We start from the raw sequence: 20,221 nt of genomic DNA, 5'->3' as shown, positions 1-20,221 counted from the left end.
CCGAGGAGAAAGCAGTGGTACCTGAATCTCCACTTTGCCTCCTAGCAAAGAGAACATCTGTGTTTCAACAGGCCTGGACCTGCATTTCCTGCTTTGATCCCACATGTAGTAAATACTTAGGATAGATAACACTTATTAAACACCAGCTGCATACAGATCATAGGAGTACTTTAAAAACACTCTCTAATCCCTTTCTCTCCAAGACGCATACAGTACTTTTCTCATTTACAGGGTAAGAATAGTGGTTTCAAGGACTGGTCCAAAAAAGTTTCCCCCACCAGATATGAATCTCTTAATGTCTGTCAGATTCACTGTGAGCTTTAAACTCAATCAATGACATTCATTTGGGGATCTGGATCTCGAAAACAACTCTACACACTCGGGGAGGCTGCGATGATGGTGATGGTGATGATGATGATGATGATGATGATGATGATGTGTGTGTGTGTGTGTGTGTGTGTGTGTGTGTGTGTGTGTGTGTGCTGGGAATCTAATTCAGAGCTTTCCTACGTGTAGACATGTGGTCTGAGCTACATCTCCAGCCCAGGCACGTTCTATCATTCTTCCCTGACACTTGCTATTTTTCCCCCTAACTGTGTGGCTTGGAAAGCCACTCCCATTCATCCATCAATCCCTGACTCAAAGGCAAGCTGCCCTGGCCCCCATCCATCTGACCAAGGGGCTCCTCCCTAGGCGGGGGTGAGTGTGCCCAGCTGCATTCTGAATCACTAGCCTTCTCCGCCCCCTTGCGCACAAAGAGCTTGCGAAGCGCTTTCAGACAAGCGCCTGGCAATTTACAGCCTGAGCCGATGCTGTCTGGGCGCCTCTGATGCCTCCGCTGGGGCGCTGGGCTCATTCATCACCAGCCTGGGAAAGCGGCCGGGGCCTCCGTCACCCAGGGCAGGGAACCTTGCAGGAGCGCCGGAGGGGCAGCAGGGGGCGCCGGCCTCCTTCGGGCCGCGCTCCGCCCCTCGGCGCGGGTCTCCACGGCCCCATGCTGGCGCGCGGCCCGCCGCTGCTTCCTGGCCGGCTCGCACAAACTTCAGCAATCAGTATTCAGGGACCAGTGTGGGAGCCGGGGGCGGCGCCATTTCTGGATGCGTTTGTTTCGCAGGGCCAGGAGCTTCTGAGCCCTGCCCGGCGGGGGTGCGCGGGGGCCTCCGGGCGGGGGTGGGGGCGGTCTGCCAGTGCCTGCCCCGCAGACCTCTCCCACACCGAGGCCGGCCGGCTACAGGTCACCCCGAGGAGAGACTTGAGCGTAGTTTAGAAATTAGCTTCACTAATAAATACGACTTCGTCCAGTTACTTAGTATCGGCCTTTAGGACTAATTTGGAGAGATCAAGAGCCTGTTTGGTATGGGCTTGCCTGGGTGCTGTAGGACCTTCCAAATGTAATTTCACCTGCTAATGAAGAACACAAGTCTGAGAACTATCCTTACAGCACCTCAGGGGATTCTGCACCCCAGGAAGCCACAAATGGGCAATGAACAGAGAGATACGCCACAGGGAGAGGCGTGAGACAGCGCAGTCCACGCCAGGAATCTATGCCCAAGACTTTGACTTCTCACTCTTCCGCCTCCACCTGTCAGGTCAGGGCCACAGGAAGGGCGGGAAGATAGAACCTAAGAGGGAGTCTCCAGGGCGCCCTGGGACTACGTAAGAGTGATGGCAGAAATGTGGATTTTTCATGTGTCAGTCCACATATCATCTCTATTCTATCTTTAGGGCCAGGATTTCTCTTTACAGAAGGTGGGCTTGATTTGTGTGGCAATGGTGAGGAAATCAGAAGCTTGGCTACCCTGGGCAACCATTCCTGCTCATCTAAGGAAGGCTTAGGCTGGGATAGGAACCTATGACATGTGCTGGCCTGTGACTGAGCTTATCAGGGTCTCTGCTGGAGCACAGGTGGCAAATGAGGATAATTGTGGGCAGTTCAGTAAAAGAGCACACAGGGGATGTGGAAATATAAAGGGATGGTACAATACCTCAGGGCTATGAGACTGGAGCGTCCTTACTATCTCAAGACCCAAAGAGACCAATGGTGGAAGCAGCCACTGCTAAGGGCAGCCCGGAACCGTGCTGTGTGCAGACAGCTGCCTCGTAACAACTGAGCCCTTCAGCATCCAGAGGACACAGAGGGAGGCAGGGGATAAATACCCAGACCTCACTCTCTCCCTCTTACTGGGCTCCCAATTGGCCAACAAACTCTGGAGGACAAGGGAGCCATGTGGTACCTGTGGCAGTCAGGCTGCTGGGCACAGGACAGAGCAGAGAATGTATCCTGGAATGTGTCCTGAAGCAAATACAAGTGTGCTGCTGACTCAGGGCTACACTTATTTCCTACTCCATGCTGGCCATGTCCGTGGGAGAAATAAGGAAATACGTACAGACAATAAAAATATTATCAATAAAGTTGGTGCTGGTGGCTTATACCTGTAATCCTACCTATTCAGGAGGCTGAGATCTGAGGATCCCAGTTCAAAGCCAGCTCAGGCAAGAAAGTCCTGAGACTCTTATCTCCAATTAACCACCAGAAAACTGGAAGTGATGCTATAACTCAACATGATAGAGTGCTAGCCTTGAGCTGAAGAGCTCAGGGACAGTGCCTCGGCCCAATGTTCAAGCCCCATGATTGACAACACAAACAAACAAAATGCAATAGTGTTATTTTGTTGCTGCTTATCCAGACAATCTTTACCTAGAGGACTTTATCTTTTTCCCCTGCCCCTCCCGTTGTGTTCCTGGGGCTTGAACTCAGTGCCTGATGCTGTCGTCCTGCTTTTGTGCCCAAGGCTAGTGCTCTACACCTTGAACCACAGCTCTACTTCCAGTTTTTATGATAGCTAATCAAAGATATGAGTTCTACAGACTTTCCTGCCTATGTTGGCTTTGAACTGCAGTCCTTAGATCTCAGCCTCCTGAGGTGTTGGGATTACAGACAGCAGTCACTTGTGCTCATCAAGGCCTTTGTCTTTTGTGGGGCCATACTATGTGTTGAGTTTGTATCTAAAGCCACCTGGAGGAAAATGACTAAACCAGTCAGGGAAGGCTGTCCAATGGAGATGAGATCTATCTTTGGGACAATTTCTTTACAAAAGTCACTGCTAAGGCTTCCACTTCCCCAGCCCACCCCCACTACCACAGAAGAATTGCCTTAAACCTCCAGGAAACCAGTGACTGGCTGGTTTGGAAACCAGGGCATTACTCTGTTCCTTTCTTTCTTTCTTTTTTTAAAAACCAAATAGCTAGCAGAAAGACAAGATTGTTGTTCAAAAAACTCCATATTAACCCAGAAGAATCACAAAGGCTTCTATTTTAAAATAAGCACCAATAGATTATAAGACAAAGAACAAGACAATATACAGAATGACTGAGCTACCACCTGTATCTACATTCCCCCCCCTTTGTTTCGACTCAATTAAGTTAGTTGTACACCATGAATTAGATGGTTTGTTTCATTTTTACAATAAGTGCTGCTTCGTGTGGTTTATGCCGATTACTAGTAATGCATTTCTTTGGGAGTTTCAGTTACTAATCCCAAGTCTCAAGCATCTATTAGAACTGCTAACAAACAGCATCAGCTTGGCGCTGGTGGCAATAAATAAAGAAAAGGTGCAGTCCAGAGAGGCCTAACAAGTCTCTGTGGAGTTTTTCACCAACTGAGCAAAATAAAGAATAACTCTTAACAGTAGAGAAGGAAAAGAACAAAGAGGGAAAAAAATGACAGAGGACATGGATCAGAAAAAAAGAAGTGATCCAAAGAAAATCAAATGACAAAAATTGGACAGTGCCTACTCAGTGAGGCCATTTTGTCAATTCCCATATTTCTTCCGTTCTTCTTGAGACAAAGGACAAGCCAAAGGACCAAGGACCACCCAAGAAGTACGGGGTCCAGCAGCAGTTTCAAAATATGATTACCTGAAGCTGAACTTTGTGCATGTAGCGGGGTTGTCGTTGGTGTCTTCCACAATAAAGGTTATCTGAATACGGTTCTCCTGGCCCCCAGAAGGTCTGTCCCTTACCAGAACCTCCAGAGAGATGGATGGATTCTGTCTTAATTCACCTGCATCTCGGTCTATCCGCTGAGCCACTTGAATTGAACCAGTCACTAAACGGCAAAGGAGAGAATGTGATCTTTTGCAAACAAATGAAGAGTCAAAGGTACAAAGAAACTTAGGAAAAACTGGGAAGACCATCCTAAACCTAGAACTGGCAGAGGCAGATCCTTTTAGAAAATTCATACTGAGTTCCTCCTATATTTGACATTTACTGAAGTATTTGATAGGATCCCCCTAGAGTGTTTTCACCCTAGTCTTCAGGGCTGGGCCACTTGCCTTGCCCACGGTTGGTAGCTGTCTCCAGCTTGGTGCACTGGGTTCTCCTGTTGGAGAATTTGTAAGTAAGAATCATGCGTGGAGAGTCAGGTGAGTTAAGAGCAGAGTGTGTGGGGGACACAGAGCCTCTGTGTCCCGGGAGCAGGGCTAGCTCTCATCTTTCCTGACCTGATGACTCTTTTTCTTTTTTTATGTCTGGCATGGGCCTTAAACTCAGGACCTGGGTGCTATCCCTAAGCTCTTTCACTCAAAGCTAGCACTCTACTACTTTGCGTCACAGCACCATTTCCAGTTTTCTGGTGGGTAATTGAAGATAAGAGTCTCATGGACTTTTCTGTCCTGGCTGGCTTTGAACCACAATCCTTAGATCCTCAGTGCTCACAATCCTAGCCTCCTGAGTAACTAAGGGTATAGGCATGAACTACCCATGCCTGGCATGACTCTTTCTTTTTTTAGTTTCATTTGTCTTTTTTTTTTTTTTTGCTATTACTGTGACCCAGTGACTCCTTTGTGTTTGTTTGATTGATTCACCCTTATTTCTGTTGTTTAGAATCAGAAATAAGTTAAATAAGATGCTAAAAAAAAAAAGCCCTAAGTGGACTCACTAAAAGCTCAAGTGAACAAATTCTCAGCCAACAACTGTCCATTCCTACTATTTGCTGAGCAAAGTCCTCAAGGTCAAGGCACTGGGAAGTTGGTATACTTTGCCCTAAAGCCTACGGGGCTGCACATTGTTTCTCTGGGATTGTTCCGGGCTGGCCTGCACAGAATCATGTAAAGCAACGTCCTTTAGGAGTCCAGTGTGCTCAAGGCTAAGAGCGCAGGCTCAGAAGTCAGCCAGTTTAGCATAGCTTCTGTGCTTCCCAGCCTATGACCTTGAACAAGTCACTTAGCTGTTTGTGTTTCCCCTCAGGTCTCCATTTCCACTTCTGTTGGAGTACTTGTGGATCATGTGGCACACTGCCTGGGATGAATGGTTCCATACACTACTGTCCGCTGTTTTAACACTTGAAACAGGGCCAGTCTGAATAGAGATGTGCCTTAAGCATGAAATGCACAAGAAATTGCCAAGACTTGGTACCAAACAAAACAATGTGAACCATCTCAGTATCTCTTAAATATGGATTATATGTTGAAATGATAATGTTTTGTGTCATAATTATAATCTCTCTTTTCTTTTTCAAATATGACCACTAGAAATTTTGCTATTATATATTTATCTTCATTTAGTTTCAGCAATGCTATAGATCCTCTCTTCCAAAGATTTAGGGGTATCTGAAAGTAGGAACACCCTGTCTATGCCCAGAGGAAAGCAGCATCCCCATCCTGGACACGAAACACAGCTAGATTACACTCCTGTGCTCCATAATTCAACAAATATAATATCAAATGTGCTTCTCTCTCTTTCTCTCTCAGTTTTGAACTCAGGACTGTTAGCAAGTGCTTTACTTATTGAATACTCCCCTAGCTCTTAGCTCTTTTTGCTTTAATAGACCACAATCCTCCTTACTCTGCCATCTGTGTAGCTGGAATTATAGGAGTGGGTCACTATGCCCAGTCTTCAGTGTATCTTGAATCTTCATTTCTGAAGACTCTGGGTCACATAAAACTCATAAATTTGCATGCTTTTGTTAATCTATTTTTGGTTTCTTTTGAGTGGTACTAGAGTTTGAACTCACAGCCTTGAACTTGCTAGGCAAGTGTTCTACCAATTCAGCTATCTCCCGTGTGTGTGTGTGTGTGTGTGTGTGTGTGTGTGTGTGTGTGTGTGTGGTCTCAAGTTTTTGCTCAGGGCCAGCCTGGATTATGATCTTTCTATTTGTCTTTTTTATGTAAATGCAATGACATGAACCACCAGGCCTGCCTTTTATTGGTTGAGATGCAGTTTTGTAGACTTCCTACTCAAGTTGGCTTTGAACCACTATCCTCTTGTTCTCTGCCTCCTATGTAGCTGAGATTATAGGCATCAACCACAGCACCTGGTTTAATCTGCCTTTTATAGGTATAGTCAGATTACAAGGGTCTCAACTATGATCCTAATGGTGATTGAGAACAGAAACCTCTCTACCTCTACAAAGGTGAAGAATGACCCAAGCCATCCTCCATGGCTCCTGTTCAGCCTCTGCAATACCACATGAACTGCCTGTTTCCCTGGTAACCGAGGATGAGCCTAGACAGACAGACGGCCCCCACCGTCAAAACAATCCAATTGTGTGGATTGGAGGGTGCATGTAAGGATGCTGTGTGTGACTCACACTGGTTTATCACAAAGTAGTTGCACACAGTAGTGATGCTGTAGAGGAGGCGGCCAGGAAAGCCCGCATCATCGGGATCCTCCGCTGTGATATTGGCCACAATGGTTCCTGGGCTCAGTTCCTCGAGAAGGGAGTAAACTCTCCTTGTGCTGAAACAGAAACACAGCAGACATTGCTAATTGGCAGGGGTAGGGGAGGGTGCGATCTGGGTGGTGGGTATTTTGGTGAGTATTAAATATAGCACTGAGCTGTGGAAGTTGCATTCACATTCCTGACGGAGACCAGCGCCAAGAGGAGGGAGGACTGGCTTTTGTGGTGCCAGAGATCACCATCTTGTGGCTAAAAAGAAAGTGCCAGGGCACCAGCTTCTCTCTCCACACATGCCTGCCTCGTGCCGTTTCAGACGGGCCGTGGCAATAGCATCGCTCAAAATAAGAGAGTTGGCATATCTAGCTATCTTTTCTCCTTCTCCAAATTTTTGTAAAATCTCTTTAAAAAAAAAAAAGAAATCCACCTGGATTTCATGTCCAAAACTGCAGGCTTCCTCCCTCGTGCCTGGACCCCACCCCACAAATCCAGCAGGAGCCAGAGACATTCTCTATCCTAGCAGTTTTGCTCACTTTTCATTTCTTCCTTGTCATTTATTTATTTATGTTTTGCCTGAGGATAGAGGACTATGCACCTTTCCTATTTGCATTAACCTTGAGATCAGGCTCTGAACTGTGCAGCCCAACCCCTATGCCCTGTCTGTGGCAGATAAGGTGAATGTGAGACCAGATAACTCCCAATCACCCACTGGCTCACCTTCCTCAGGCCTCCAGTGCTATAGAGAAGACCATGAAGGCTGGAAGGTGTGAGTCTATACCTGTGGCGAACCACAGTAAGTGTGAATGTAGCAAAGGGACTTGTTTCTAAAATATTGTTTTGCAGAAAGTCCCTTAGCTGAGCAAAATCTTTTGCGTGATGGCCAATAGTTATCTCTCACTTCCCAGTAGCCTAAGCTGGCATTTCCCACCTGGGTGTTTCTTTAAGGAATCCAAATGGCTGCATTTGTGCTGGGGCTTGGATTGTTCCCATAGCTCTGTCACCACATTCCTAACCAATAGCTAGAGAGCTCCAGTCAGGAGCATGCAGAGGAAGGCTACATCTGGATTCTCACTCTGTTCCATGCCAAGCCAGGTGCTGGTGGCTTACACCTGTAATCCCAGCTACTCAGGAGGCTGAGATCTGATGACTGCAGTTCAAAACCAGCCCAGGTAGAAAAGTCCCTATGAGACTCTTATCTCCAATTAACCATTCAAAAAACAGACATGGAGTTTGGGCTGAATTGGTAGAGCACTAGCCTTAAGCACAAAGAGACTCAGGGACAGCACCCAAGCCTTGAATTCAAGCCCCACAACTGAGAAAAACAGAATAAAATGCTCAGTTCCATGCCAGCAGGCTGCTCCCTACATGTTAGGGGTACCAGTTGGATGTGCTCTATGGCTATCTATCTACCTACCTACCTATCTATTTATCTTGGTGCTGATAATGGGGCCTGGGTGCTATCCTTTAGCCTTTTCACTCAAAGCTGGCACTCTACTACTTGAGCCACAACTCTACTTCCTGGGTTTCAGTGGTTAACTGGAAATAAGCACCTCACAGACTTCCCAGGATGGCTTTGAATGATGATCCTCAGATCACAGCCTCCTAAGTAGCTAGGATTACAGTTGTGAGTCACAAGTGCCTGGCAAGGGACAGGTAACCTTAGTCAGCACAGAGGGTCACTCCAGCGCTCTGGGCTTTGTTGCTCTCCTACTGAGCAAACTCTTTGTCTTTCCACTGTCCTGCTACATCCTTGCCTCAGGGGGGCTATGACACTGACCATGATGGCTTCAGGATGGATGGAGTCTAAGAGGCAGGAGCAACAGATACCCTAACCAGAGTCAGAGGAAAGGGACAGGCAGCCCTGTTTCTTATGACTTTGAAGGGCCAGGCAAGGCCTGGGACCATTCAGTGAGAGCCATTTCTAATGCTTTTGTCCTTGGGAGTGGACTGTTAACGTACAACAAAGGAATCATAAACATGCCTTGTTACCTACATAAAGCCTTGCTCTGGTTCTCCCAGTGACTGCCAGTCCAACCAGCACCAGTGTACCAGGAAGCCCTTAAAATGCAGGCCCCAGGCCTGCTCACTGACCCCAGACCCCAGAAGAAGATCGGTGTGTTCACAAGATGTCCGGGGATTTGCACAATCTTATATATTAATGCCATAGCTGACAACTAGAGACATCCGCTTCCCTCACATAGACAGAGGACATGTGGGGAACAAATCCTGTCCTTCTACCTTCTTCTCCTCCTTCTAGGAAGTACTTCCCAGTGTGTGTGTGTGTGTGTGTGTGTGTGTGTGTGTGTGTGTATACATGCGTGTATGGGAGGGGTAATATCTGGGCATGTTCTTGGTTGGGGAGAGATCACGCTCTTGGGACACAGACAATGCCAGCAGCACTGCTAACCATCAACAGAACACAAGACTGCCTATCGCAGAGCAATCTGGCTCAGTCAGTGAAGTGCTGTTGGGTTCTGCTCTGAGGGCTTCTGTGGTCTGTGTGTACTGTATGCTCCAGGAGGCCAGGAACCTGGGAAGGGGACTGCTCAGGCCACCGGTGATGACAGCACTCCTCAGCTCACCCAAGCTCCCTTTGGCTGCCCTGATAAGTCTGGTAAAAGAGAAAATCTTTGATCTTTTTGATTTGAGGATCCAAGATGCAGGATGAAGTAAAGTAGTGTTCAGTAGCTGGGAGCCGATGGCTCACACTTACAATCCTACCTACTCAGGAGGCTGAAATCTGAGGACTGAGGTTCCAAGGTAGAAAGGTCACTGATCTCCAATTAACCACCAAAATGCTAGAAATGGAGCTATGACTCAAGTGATAGAGATCCAGCCTTGAGTTAAAAAGCTAAGAGCCAGAGCTCAGTTAAAGTTCAAGTCTCAATCAATACTGGTGTACACACACACACACACACACACACACACACACACACTATACATATGTATATATATGTATGTGTGTCTATATATATTTCAGACATAAAAGTCTGACCAAATTAAGATTACTCCCAAAGTACACTTAATGAAGCTGATTTCACTCACATTCCTATACCCTCGAGCTCCTGTTTTCTCCATCATCCCTGATCAGAGCCCAGGTGAAGGCTAAATGGGGAGCCAATGGTCATTCTCATGGACAATGGTACTAAGTGGCTAAGATGACTATATCCCTATGAGTGAGTATTCAGTAAGGGCCTAAAGTGTGCCGGCACTGCCAGGCACCAGGGGAAAGAGGGCTCTGAGCAAATGCAAAGGAAATGAGAAAGACCTAGCTGCTAACACCTGAAGTAAAGTGCTCTGAGAAAATATCAAACAGCATCTCACACAAAGGGTAAATGTGTCAGGAACTGTTTATCATAATGCACTCACCTATAATAATGACAGATTCCCACTGTAAGTGACAAACCTCCACAAAGCACTCAGACATCTGTCACCACCCAGGGATAAATGAGTGAGACATTTCAGCCACTGAAATGGCACTGGCTATGCAATGTGTGGACGCAGAGGCTTAAGCAGTAGCAAAGAGAGAATGGCTGTTTCTACATCTTCTATTGCTCTGCCACAATCAGTAAGCTTGAATTGGTTCAAGAATTTAACTTTCTGATCCTGAATTAAATAATTTCGGGTTGGTGTTAGCACTGATTTGGGGGTGGGGGAGGAGAGGGAGTGGAAGATGAGAATGCCAAGGAAATTATGCAAGCTGGTAATGCAGCACCTAATCTGACAATGGGGGATCCTTGGAAACCGTGGATGGCTGAAGGAGAAGACTGCCTAAAACAGGACAGCCTGGACAAAGTCATGAAGCATCCTGCCCCAAATCCCCTTTCCAGAGTGAAGGCTCCTACAGACACACCCTGGCCACCCTCTATGGAACACTGAAATAGAGTCAAACTTTTTTTTTTTTTTGAGTCAGACATAACACACAGAGACACGAACACAGACAGTCCCACAGGCCAAGTCTCAGTATGATGACAGTTCCTAATAGATTCCTATTGCAAACCAAATGTGAGACCCCAGGACTTCTAGGCTGACCTCTGCGTGATTCCAAAACCAGCCAAGGTCTTGTTTCCTTTCTGTGAAGGTCAATTTACTGCATTTTGAAAGACAGAGCTGAAGCCAGATGGTTTCCAAGTCCTGCCTCTCCCCGGGGGGGAGGACTTATTTTCCTCCTTTGCAACCCTATTTTTCTGCTTCTCCACCTGCCAGACTGGGCAACAAGAATTTGGGCAGCTCCAGACCCATAGCCAGCATCTTCCTTGGGTGGGGGGTAGGGAGAGCAGTGTTACTGATGAATTCACAGAGCTGCGTGGGCCAGTACCTGCATGTGAGTCTGGGCGGGGATGCACAACTACTGTTCACTGCCTAGTGTGAGCTTCTAGAACAACATGGCAGTAGAAACAGGGTGCTCTCCCGAGCCTCACCCTGCAGTAAGCAGAAGAGAAGTGCTATGTGAGAGTTTATCTGCCTTTTGCCTCCACCCAGTAATGGGCAGTGGACAGTGTGAACATCCAGAAGCTGCTCAGTCCTGTTGTGTTTGCAGAGTGGCACTAGGTTAGCCTGGGAGTGAGATAGCCTTAGTACTTCCCAACCTTAGAATATTTAGCAAGTGGTCTACCTCCTTCCAGGCATAATGGCTCTATTCTTGTTACTGTTTTGGGGTTTGGGGAGAGGTTTTTTTTTTAGATGAAGTGCTCACTGTGTAGCTCAGGCTGGCCTGGAACTTGTGATCCTCCTACTTCAGCTTCCCTAACTGCTGGGATTATAGACATGGATCACCATACCTGGCTCAGTCCAATAGCTTTTACAATAATTTTTTTCTTTTTAAATCGACAACAAATAATTGTATCCAAAAGGATTTTTGTGAGTTGAGTATCCCATGTGGAATTTATTTGCAGCCATTAATGTGTCAACCCACAAAAGCAATTGTGCCATTTTCCTTGTGGCTGGCTCCTGCATCTGTCTCAGGACTTGGGACAGCAGACATCAGAAAGCCAGGCTGTTGGGGGAGGGGGAGTCCTTTGCTAGCACAGAATTCCATCTTCCCTTCGCTAATCCCCATCAACAGCAGGCTGGCCTCTCCCTCTGGACCTGGGGCAGTGCCAGCCTTCTCCCACAGCCTGCACTCACCCTTCTCACCTCTGCTGCCTGTGCAGCTCACATGCACACACCCCTGCCCCCTCCCAGATGTCCTTCTCCATCCACAAGGGCAGGAAGGAACTCAGGTACACTCTGCCTCCTGCAGCAGCCTTGGGCTCCATTCAGACCTCTGTTCAATGTGAAGATGACTGGCTGCTAAGAGTGGCTTTTATGGAGTCTTGACTGAAGGGGTACACTTGAGGATTCTGCTATTATTAACATGGATCACTTCATTATGCAGCTCCCTGCTCTGTATTCACACAGATAACTGTGGCAAGCCACACTCCAGAAGCATGGGCGTCCCCCCTCCCCCACCACATCCACAATCCCACAATCCCATGGTGTGTGAGAATGTGGGGGGTACAGTAACCAGGGGGGCAAAGGTGGAACATGGAATTCCAGAGGTCCAAAGAGAAAAACACGGAAGGTCACATACCTCTGTGTCTCCTTTGGGCTGGAGCCAAGGGCCCCCTGTGGGCCCTCAGGCCTACCTGGTAAAGCGGGGGATCTCATCATTCATGTTCACGATGGTCACCTGCAGCACTGTGGAGGCTTTGAGGCCTCCGCTGTCCCTCACTCCGGCCACCAGGGGGAAACTGTTGGGGAAAACCAAGCTTTGCTGAGACAGCCTCAAATGGGGTCGGGGGAGTGAGGCAAATCCCCCTTTAGTCTATTCCCATTTAGGCCCTCATAGAGCTGCTGTGCCCACCCACCACCCAGCCCACTCCCTCGTGTCTCAGCCTGGAGTAGTTCTTCACGGCCAGCCATGCTTTCTACGTCATGGACCTCTCAGCATCCTGAAAGTGTCTGTCTCACCTACTCCAAAGGAAGCACGTGTGTGTGTGTGTGTGTGTGTGTGTGTGTGTGTGTGTGTGTGTGTGTGTGTGTTCTGGGACTTGAACTCGGGGCCTCACTTTTCATTAGGCTTTTTCACTCAAAGCTGGTGCTACCATTTCAGTTCTACTTCTAGCTTTTTGTTGGTTCATTGGGGATGAGTCTCACTGACTTTCCTACCTCTGTTGGCTTCAGACTGTGATCTTTAGATCTCAGCCTTCTGAGTAACTAGCATGACAAGTGTGAGATACCAGCATGTGCTTTTTTCAAAAAAAATATAGTGCTGGAGACAGAACCTAGAGTTTCAGATATGGTAGGAAACTGTTCTACCACTGAGCTACATCCCAATTCCCTAACTCCCCTAGTTGTGGACTAGTACTGACTCACCCTAGGCCCATCTATGGCTTTTATCTCCAAGCCTGGCCTGTTATCAGAGGCCTGCTAGTCCCACTGTCTCCTCACACCCCCCAGGATCTTTCCAGCCTCTGCCTCCCCTAACCCACAGGGCGTGAGCAGTCCTCCTGATATGAGGCCACACTGTTCACACTGTGTTTCTTTTTCTTTTTTTGCCAGTCCTGGGCTTGAGATCAGGGTCTAAGCACTGTCCTTGGACTTTCTCAAGGCTAGAGCTCTACGACTTGAGCCACAGCACCACTTCCAGCTTTTTCTATGTATGTGGTACTGAAGAATCGAACCTGGGTCTTCGTGCATGCTAAGCAAGCACTCTACCACTAGGCTAAATTCTCGGCTGCCAAACTGTGTTTCTTGTGAACTGGACAGAACAGTTTAGGACAGAATGATGCTGTCCAAATAACTGACTCTTCCCTGTTCTCCCTGGATTCACTGGTCACTGAGCTCAGCATGACAGCAGGCCGCCCAGGACCCCAGCTGCCCTCCAGCCCCTCTCGCACACTTCATGTCCCTTCCCTAAAGGGCAAGGGCTGTCAGAAAAGGCCATCAGCAAGGGTACCTCTTGTGTCCTGCTTCGAAATCCAGTTCTGTTGTGGAGAAGAGGGTGCCATTAGCAGACATTCCAAAGTTGTTTGAGGTAGAGATCAGGAAGTACTTTAAAAGAAAGGGGAGGGAACAACAAAATTGTCAGTGCATCCCTTCACCTTATCCCAGATGTATTTGTTTGGATTCCATCTTTTATTCTTGGCTTATGGAACTGGTATTTTTCTGGTGGCTGTGTGTCAGTCCTGGGCTTGAATTCAGAGCCTGGACGCTCACCCTGAATTTGTTGCTCAAAGCTAACACTCTACCACTTGAGCCATAACTCCATGTTGGGCTTTTTGGTGCTTAATTGGAGATAAGATTCTCATAAATGTTCCTGTCCAGGCTATCTTGGAACTACAATCCTCAGATCTCAGCCTCCTGAGCATCTAGGATTACAGGCATGAGCTACCCATGCCTAGCTCATGGAACATCTTCAATGAGTCAGGAGAAAGTATACAAACAGACACTGTGCAGGCTTAATGACTACTGAATCAAAAAGCCTTCAGACCCACTAGTCTAAACATCTGGCCCTGTGTAGAGTCATTGGGTCATGTTTCAGCTGCTCCCAGTGCCCTTGCATGGCCTGGGCAGGCACTGCCTGAATCCAGCCTCCTCATCCCTCGTGTCTCAGGTCTGCTCCCAAACAAATTCAAGCTTTGACTCAAGTCAGTTTTTAACAGATTTTGATTAGACCATACTACCCCACATTAGCACAGCACTGAACTGGATGCATCTTGAGCATCTGCAGTCTTACCTCAATAGCTGTCTTCTGGAATACATGCCACGACTACCAATGCTATTTTATGTGGCCACCGAGCAAGTCCTTCCCACAGCTTTGGGTACATAGGAATCTTGCTGTTCTTGGCTTCTAGTGCTCAGTGTGTACAGCCCACAAAGAGCCAGCGTATAGGAGAACGACAGCTGAGAGTGTTCAGCAAGATTGCTTCCTTCAGCTAGGTACCATGGTTCATGCCTATAATCCTTGCTACTCAGGAGGCTGAGAAGGGAGGATTATAGTTCGAAATCAACCTGGGCAAGAAAGTTCATGAGACCCTTATCTCTAATTAACCACCAAAAAGCTGTGGCTCAAGTCACTCCTTGAGTGTTAGTCTCAGAGATAGTGCTCAGGATCTGAGCCCAAGTCTAGTACAAAGAAGAAAAAAGCTTGCTTCCTCCTTCCACAACTCTACCATGGGGTCAAGAAAACTGAGGGGAGGTCTTGGGTAGGAAGAGCTGGGTTCTAATGTAAATATCTACTATTTGCCACAATCTAGGATAATTCCCTTCCGTGCCTATCCTTAGGGACCACCCCACCAATGTTTCCTCGGTTTTGTCAGGGAATTAAATGAAAATGCTCACTGTAAAATCTGAAGGACTACTGCAACATTTGGGACTTGGATGTTTCCATCCATTTCTTCCTAGATGGCTTTAAGGTTAGAAGGTTTCATTATTTTCTAGGAGGATGAGGGATGATTTATCCTCAAGGACTTAGATCTTTGAATCAGATAATCAGTGGAAGTTTTGGAAGTAGAGCCACAGCCCCTGAAGTCTAGAATCAAAGAGATATCGTGGAACAAGTTCTCCAACCCACCAGTTTGCTGTGTGATTGCTGTAGAGTCCTTAGTACCAGAAGAGAAGATATAGAAAATAGATAAAGGGTCTCTTTGAGGACCAACATAAGGTGTTTAAACCTCTTTAAAAATGTTTACTTTCTAAATGTTATTTAATCCTCTCTCTCTGGTTGTCATGTATATACTTTTTATGCAAAAATTGAGGAAGACAGGAAAGTATATGCCACTTGCGCCCTCTCATCATTCTAGTGAACAGCCATCTTTCTTTTCTGGGAAAAGAAAAGATATATCCTCCAGATTCTTAAGATGATGTTCTAATGAAGATGATAAAAACTTGCTCCTTTCATTTGTATCTTGAACATTTGCCCATAGTCTTAAATCTTATTTTACAGCGTAGGTCGTTAAATGGCATAGCATTTTATTCTATAGGTTTATTTTTACTAAATCCTTCTGGTTGGGTCATTTAGCTGTTTCCTGCTCCTTTTGAAGAAGAAATATTTGGGCAGTGCCAAGATATATCCTTCTCCTAGCCCCCTCAAATCGTATAAACAACTTGGCAGGATTCCAACACATAGTGTTTACATTCCAAGTTCCTTACAGACTCTTGGATTTCCAGCCTGGGGAGCAATTGCCTGGGCCTGCAGTTGCCCACACACAGAGCAATCTTATATCTTTGAGCTGATCCTTCCCTGTAGGAAGTCCTCACACATCTATAAATCTGATGCCCAAGCAGAATGTGTTGGAAGAAAGGTTTTAGAGACCTATGAGGCACATTGATTCTATGCCCCCGAATCAGGTTATCTTTCCACATGTGTTTTGAAAAGTTCTAGGCGCTAGCTCTCCTAGTAGTCACTCAGGTTGGTCCCAAGCAGCATAAGGTCTTGCCACTCTGAGGACTATGGTCAACCAAGGGCATGAAAAAAGATGGCAGGGAAAGATGGGTTCCAGAGGGAGAGAGATGGGGTGTAATGGGAAAAGAGAAGGAAGACTCAGACCCATCTGGAACACATGAATCAAAGATTGGGATAGAAATCAAATTTAGTGACTCTGGACCCAGACTTTCTGGATTCAAAACCGGGTTCCATCACTTACCAGCTCTGGGTGGTTGTATAAAGTGCTTCCACAGGACCTACGCCTCAGTGAATCCACAATAAACGTCAGCTACTTTCCAGTTCAAATGTAAAACCCTGGGAGGGGGTAGCTCAGGGAGAACATTTGTTTAGCATGTGCAAGACCTTAGGTTTGATCTTCAAAACAAGGAAGGAAGGAAGGAAGGAAGGAAGGAAGGAAGGAAGGAAGGAAGGAAGGAAGGAAGATGCCTGTAATCTCACCATTTGGGAGGCAGAGATAGGAGGGCTGTGAGTTCAAGACTAGCCTGAGCTATGTAGTCTGAAAAAGAAAAAGAAAAGTAAGATCCTAAAGGAACAGCCTTCATTTTCACGGCCACATTCTCAGTGCACAATGGAGGGAGGGGGGAATCAAATACTAAGTTCTCAATAAATATTCGTTGTAAAACTTCACAAATATTTGAGGTTTCCTTCTTGTTCTTTCCCCATCCACGCAAGACATTTTACCTTAGAAGAATCTTGAAACAACAAAAGACATCAGGCCCAACCTTTTGTAAAACTCTATATGTGGTAATGCTTGATTTGGATCAGAAGCTTCCAGTTTGGTCTATAATCTCAACAAATTCTGAGGAACTGAGAGGAGAGGAAAGAAGGGGAGGGGAGAAGAATGGGAGGGAAGGAGAGAAGGGGAGGGGCGAGAAGAGGAGACAGCAGTAGATAGAAATGGTACAAAGAACTAGGCTCACTGGCATTTTCAATTTCTAGGAAGAGCCTGGTTTCCTGGAACCTTGAATCTTTTTTTTTTTTTAATTAGCAGTAGGTTCATTTCCTTTTTTTCCCCCTGAACCTCCATGCTTTGTTCATAGGAATGGCAGTTACGTACTTAGAAAAGAGCTAATATTCATAGACTAAAAATATTGTGTCATGTGGGCCATTTGCCAGCGACTCAGTAAAGCGTTCTGTAAAGCCTGGCATTCTCTCCCCCTTTCTACAGGCTTGTTTAATCAAATCTGCTCCCTTGATATTCATTCTTGGAAAACAGAAATTAAATAGAATGAAAAGCACCCGCAGCCCCCTCTCTGCCCCAGTCCTGGCTGAGGAAAGTCCTGAGTCATCAGATCAATTCAGTTCCCAGATGCTTGTCAGACAAGCTCCCCATCCCCCGCTGACCAGGCGCTTCCCCACCTCCCAGGCTCCTTGTTCCCGACCCCTTTGTGGCTCCTGGACACAAAGGCTTCTTTAGGAAGTCAAGGAGCCCCCACTTCTAGCCTCATTCACTAACTATGTGCCTTCTGTGTAGGGAAGAGGGGATGTTGAGAGGAAGCTGGCCCAGTTTCTAGGAGTGTCAGTTGGGGGAAGGAGGGGGAACATGGGGTGGGGGGCATGCCACATTTGGGTGGCCTCCTACTGCAGTCAGGGTCACCCAAGTGATTCAGTCTCCCAGCTACTAACAGAGCAGTCAACTCCCAGGACACAATACAGCAAGTTTCCCAAGGCAAGGGAGTCTTGATTCTGCCCAAGTCCAGAGAATGCCAGAGGCTGTCTAAGTTGTGTGCATAGGACCCCAGACAAGCATCCCAGAGGCCCCTAGCATGTCCCTGGGTCTTCCAGCTGGGGGGTGGTAAGGTCCATACCATGCAAAGCCACAGTCCTGCTGCAAGTTTCTCCCCCCCCACCCCCCAGTGACAGGTAGAGGAGAGAAGAGAGAAGGAAGCCTTGGAGGAAGAAAATCTACTGCCTACAGCTAATCCTAACCCAGATCCTTCCTGAGTTGTATGGCTGTAAGGTAAAATAAGTGGGTTATAGACAACTGCTTAAATGTTTTAAAGAAACATGTGGACAAAAGCCAAATGCTTTTTTTTTTTTCTTTTGGTATGTATGCCAGTACTGTAGCTTGAACTCAGGGCCAGGGTGTTGTCTGCCCCTTAAACTTTTTCTGCTCAAGGTTGGTTTTCTACCCACTTGAGCCACAGCTCACTTCTGGTTTTCTGGAGCTTAAGTGGAGATAAGAGTTTTGTGGACTTTCCTGCCCTAGCTGGCTTTGAGCTATGATCCTCAGCATTCAGCCCTTTGAGTAGCTAGGATCATAGGTGTGCCTGGGCCCAAAACCTTTTCTTAACATACAACCCTACAGATGTGATAGTGTCACATTTCTTTGTCATGGACAGCCTGGATCCTATAGTACAAGACTCAAGTTTTGCTGCTCTTCAGGAAAATGACCCTCAGCTGAGTGTCTCTCCTAACTATTCCCACCAGAGGCAGCCATGATGTTGGCATGGGGATCATCTGAACCCTGCCTTTTCCTCCTTTTCTTTCTATGAGCCTCTTAAGAAGAACCTGAAAATGGATGCCTTTTGTCAGGATTTTTAGTTGTGACTGGAGTTGATAGGCAGACACAAGGAAGGCTGAGAAAGCAGGATCCAGGGATATTTGTTGTGGGGGTGCTGTTACTCAAGAAGGAAAAGGTGGTCAATAGCAGAATTTCCAGAACAAGTTAAAAAGAAAAGAGCAGGAGATGGCCAAGAAATCTTGGTTCTCGCTGCAGATACCTGGCCCAGGTAAAGATCCTCAGTTCCCCTCTCAACTATGGACCAGCCAAAGGTCCTATCCATCCAGGACCTTGCCAAAGCCCAGGTTTGGCATATAATGATCATTTACTCTCAGACAGATCAAAAGACTACAGCTGCCAGTTCTTGGAGCCACAAAGATGACCCAAGCATGCCTTCTGCATTGTCTTCCCACTAGCCTTGCAGCTAGCTAGATTATTACTCTTTTAATTTAATCCTTTATCTGCCCTGGTGAAGACAAAGCATACCTCATTTTATGCAAAGCCCTTCCTTAATAGAAGGGCCAGAGAAAGTCCCTTAATGGAAGGATGGCTGCACTAGATCACTTTGCCTCCAGCTGAGAAACCTATTAATGTCTGGTCTCCAGGGAGGCTCTGCTCCAGTCACAGGGCCAGCGGAAAGCCAGGCCAGAAGAGGGAGGGCAGGGGATGGGTAAAGGGAGGTAGATTTTCTTCAGGGAGAAAAAAAGAAATGCTGGAGATGTAACTCTTCTTTATGCTTGAGCCTATCGTCATCATCATTATTACCATTAGTAGTAGTACTATTCGTAGTAGTGTTATTACTTTGTGCCTGTACTGGGGCCACACCTCCAGTTCTGGCTTTTGAGTCCCTAATCCACCTACATCCACTTCTCAAAGGACCCACGGAGGAGGAGCTCGAGCTAGGCCTCAGCCTGGGCATCACACACTAGCTACCAGTCTTGTGGTGGATAGGAGGAGGGTCAGACCAGAAATGAGCTGAGAGTGTTTCACAAGCCAGGTCTAACACTGAACAATATTGGTCTAAATGATGTACAACTACATTCTTTTATTTTTTTTTTAAATTATTGTCTTCAAATAGTTTATACGAGGGGGATTCAATCAGCCGTGTCTGTTTTATGTACAAGGTATCTTGGGCAGCGTCACCTCTTCCCAACCATATCCTTTTACATTTTTTTTTAAAAGGATAAAAGGAAGCCAGGCTACTCAGGAGACTGAGATCTGAGGATCACAGTTCAAAGCCAGCTCAGGCATAAAAGTCCCTGAGATTCTTGTTTCCCAATTAACCACCAGAAAACCGGAAGTGGCGCTGTAGCTCAAGGGGTAGGGTGGTAGCCTTGAGCTGAAGAACTCAGGGACAGCGTCCAGGCCCAGAGTTCAAGTCTTATGACTGACCAAAAGAAAAAGAAAAGGAAAAAAGGAAAAAGGGTGCTGAATCAGCACCTTCTGGGTAAGGCCTGTGAGCAGCAGAGCTGTTGGCTCTACATTGATGGGGTGGAATTTGCTTCTTTTACCCCTCCAGATAGAGCTGCCTAGCCTCAGCGTGTTCACAGGGCATGCGCAGGGCAGTTGAGGATTGTGGGCATCCAAGCCAAGCAACAAAGAGACTTCACGG

General features: G+C 46.8%; 1 protein-coding gene across 1 annotated transcript in view; it reads right to left on the bottom strand.

Annotated features, from left to right (window-relative positions):
- The window catches only part of Cdhr3 (cadherin related family member 3), a 70,894-nt gene that overhangs the window by 25,079 nt on the left and 25,594 nt on the right, over positions 1-20,221 (bottom strand). Inside the window, exons 5-8 of the mRNA XM_090332225.1 lie at positions 13,617-13,711; positions 12,304-12,408; positions 6,590-6,738; positions 3,919-4,108 (exon numbers count right to left, since the gene is read on the bottom strand). Of these exons, the coding sequence (XP_090188351.1) occupies positions 3,919-4,108; positions 6,590-6,738; positions 12,304-12,408; positions 13,617-13,711 (539 nt within the window). The remainder of the gene's footprint in view (positions 1-3,918; positions 4,109-6,589; positions 6,739-12,303; positions 12,409-13,616; positions 13,712-20,221) is intronic.

This window comes from Megascapheus bottae, chromosome 5 (assembly GCF_031878675.1).
Source record: "Megascapheus bottae isolate mThoBot1 chromosome 5, mThoBot2.hap1, whole genome shotgun sequence".
Lineage (NCBI taxonomy): Eukaryota > Metazoa > Chordata > Mammalia > Rodentia > Geomyidae > Megascapheus > Megascapheus bottae.
The sequence above is the reverse complement of the archived record's forward strand: the minus strand, read 5'-3'. Positions and strand labels throughout refer to the sequence as shown.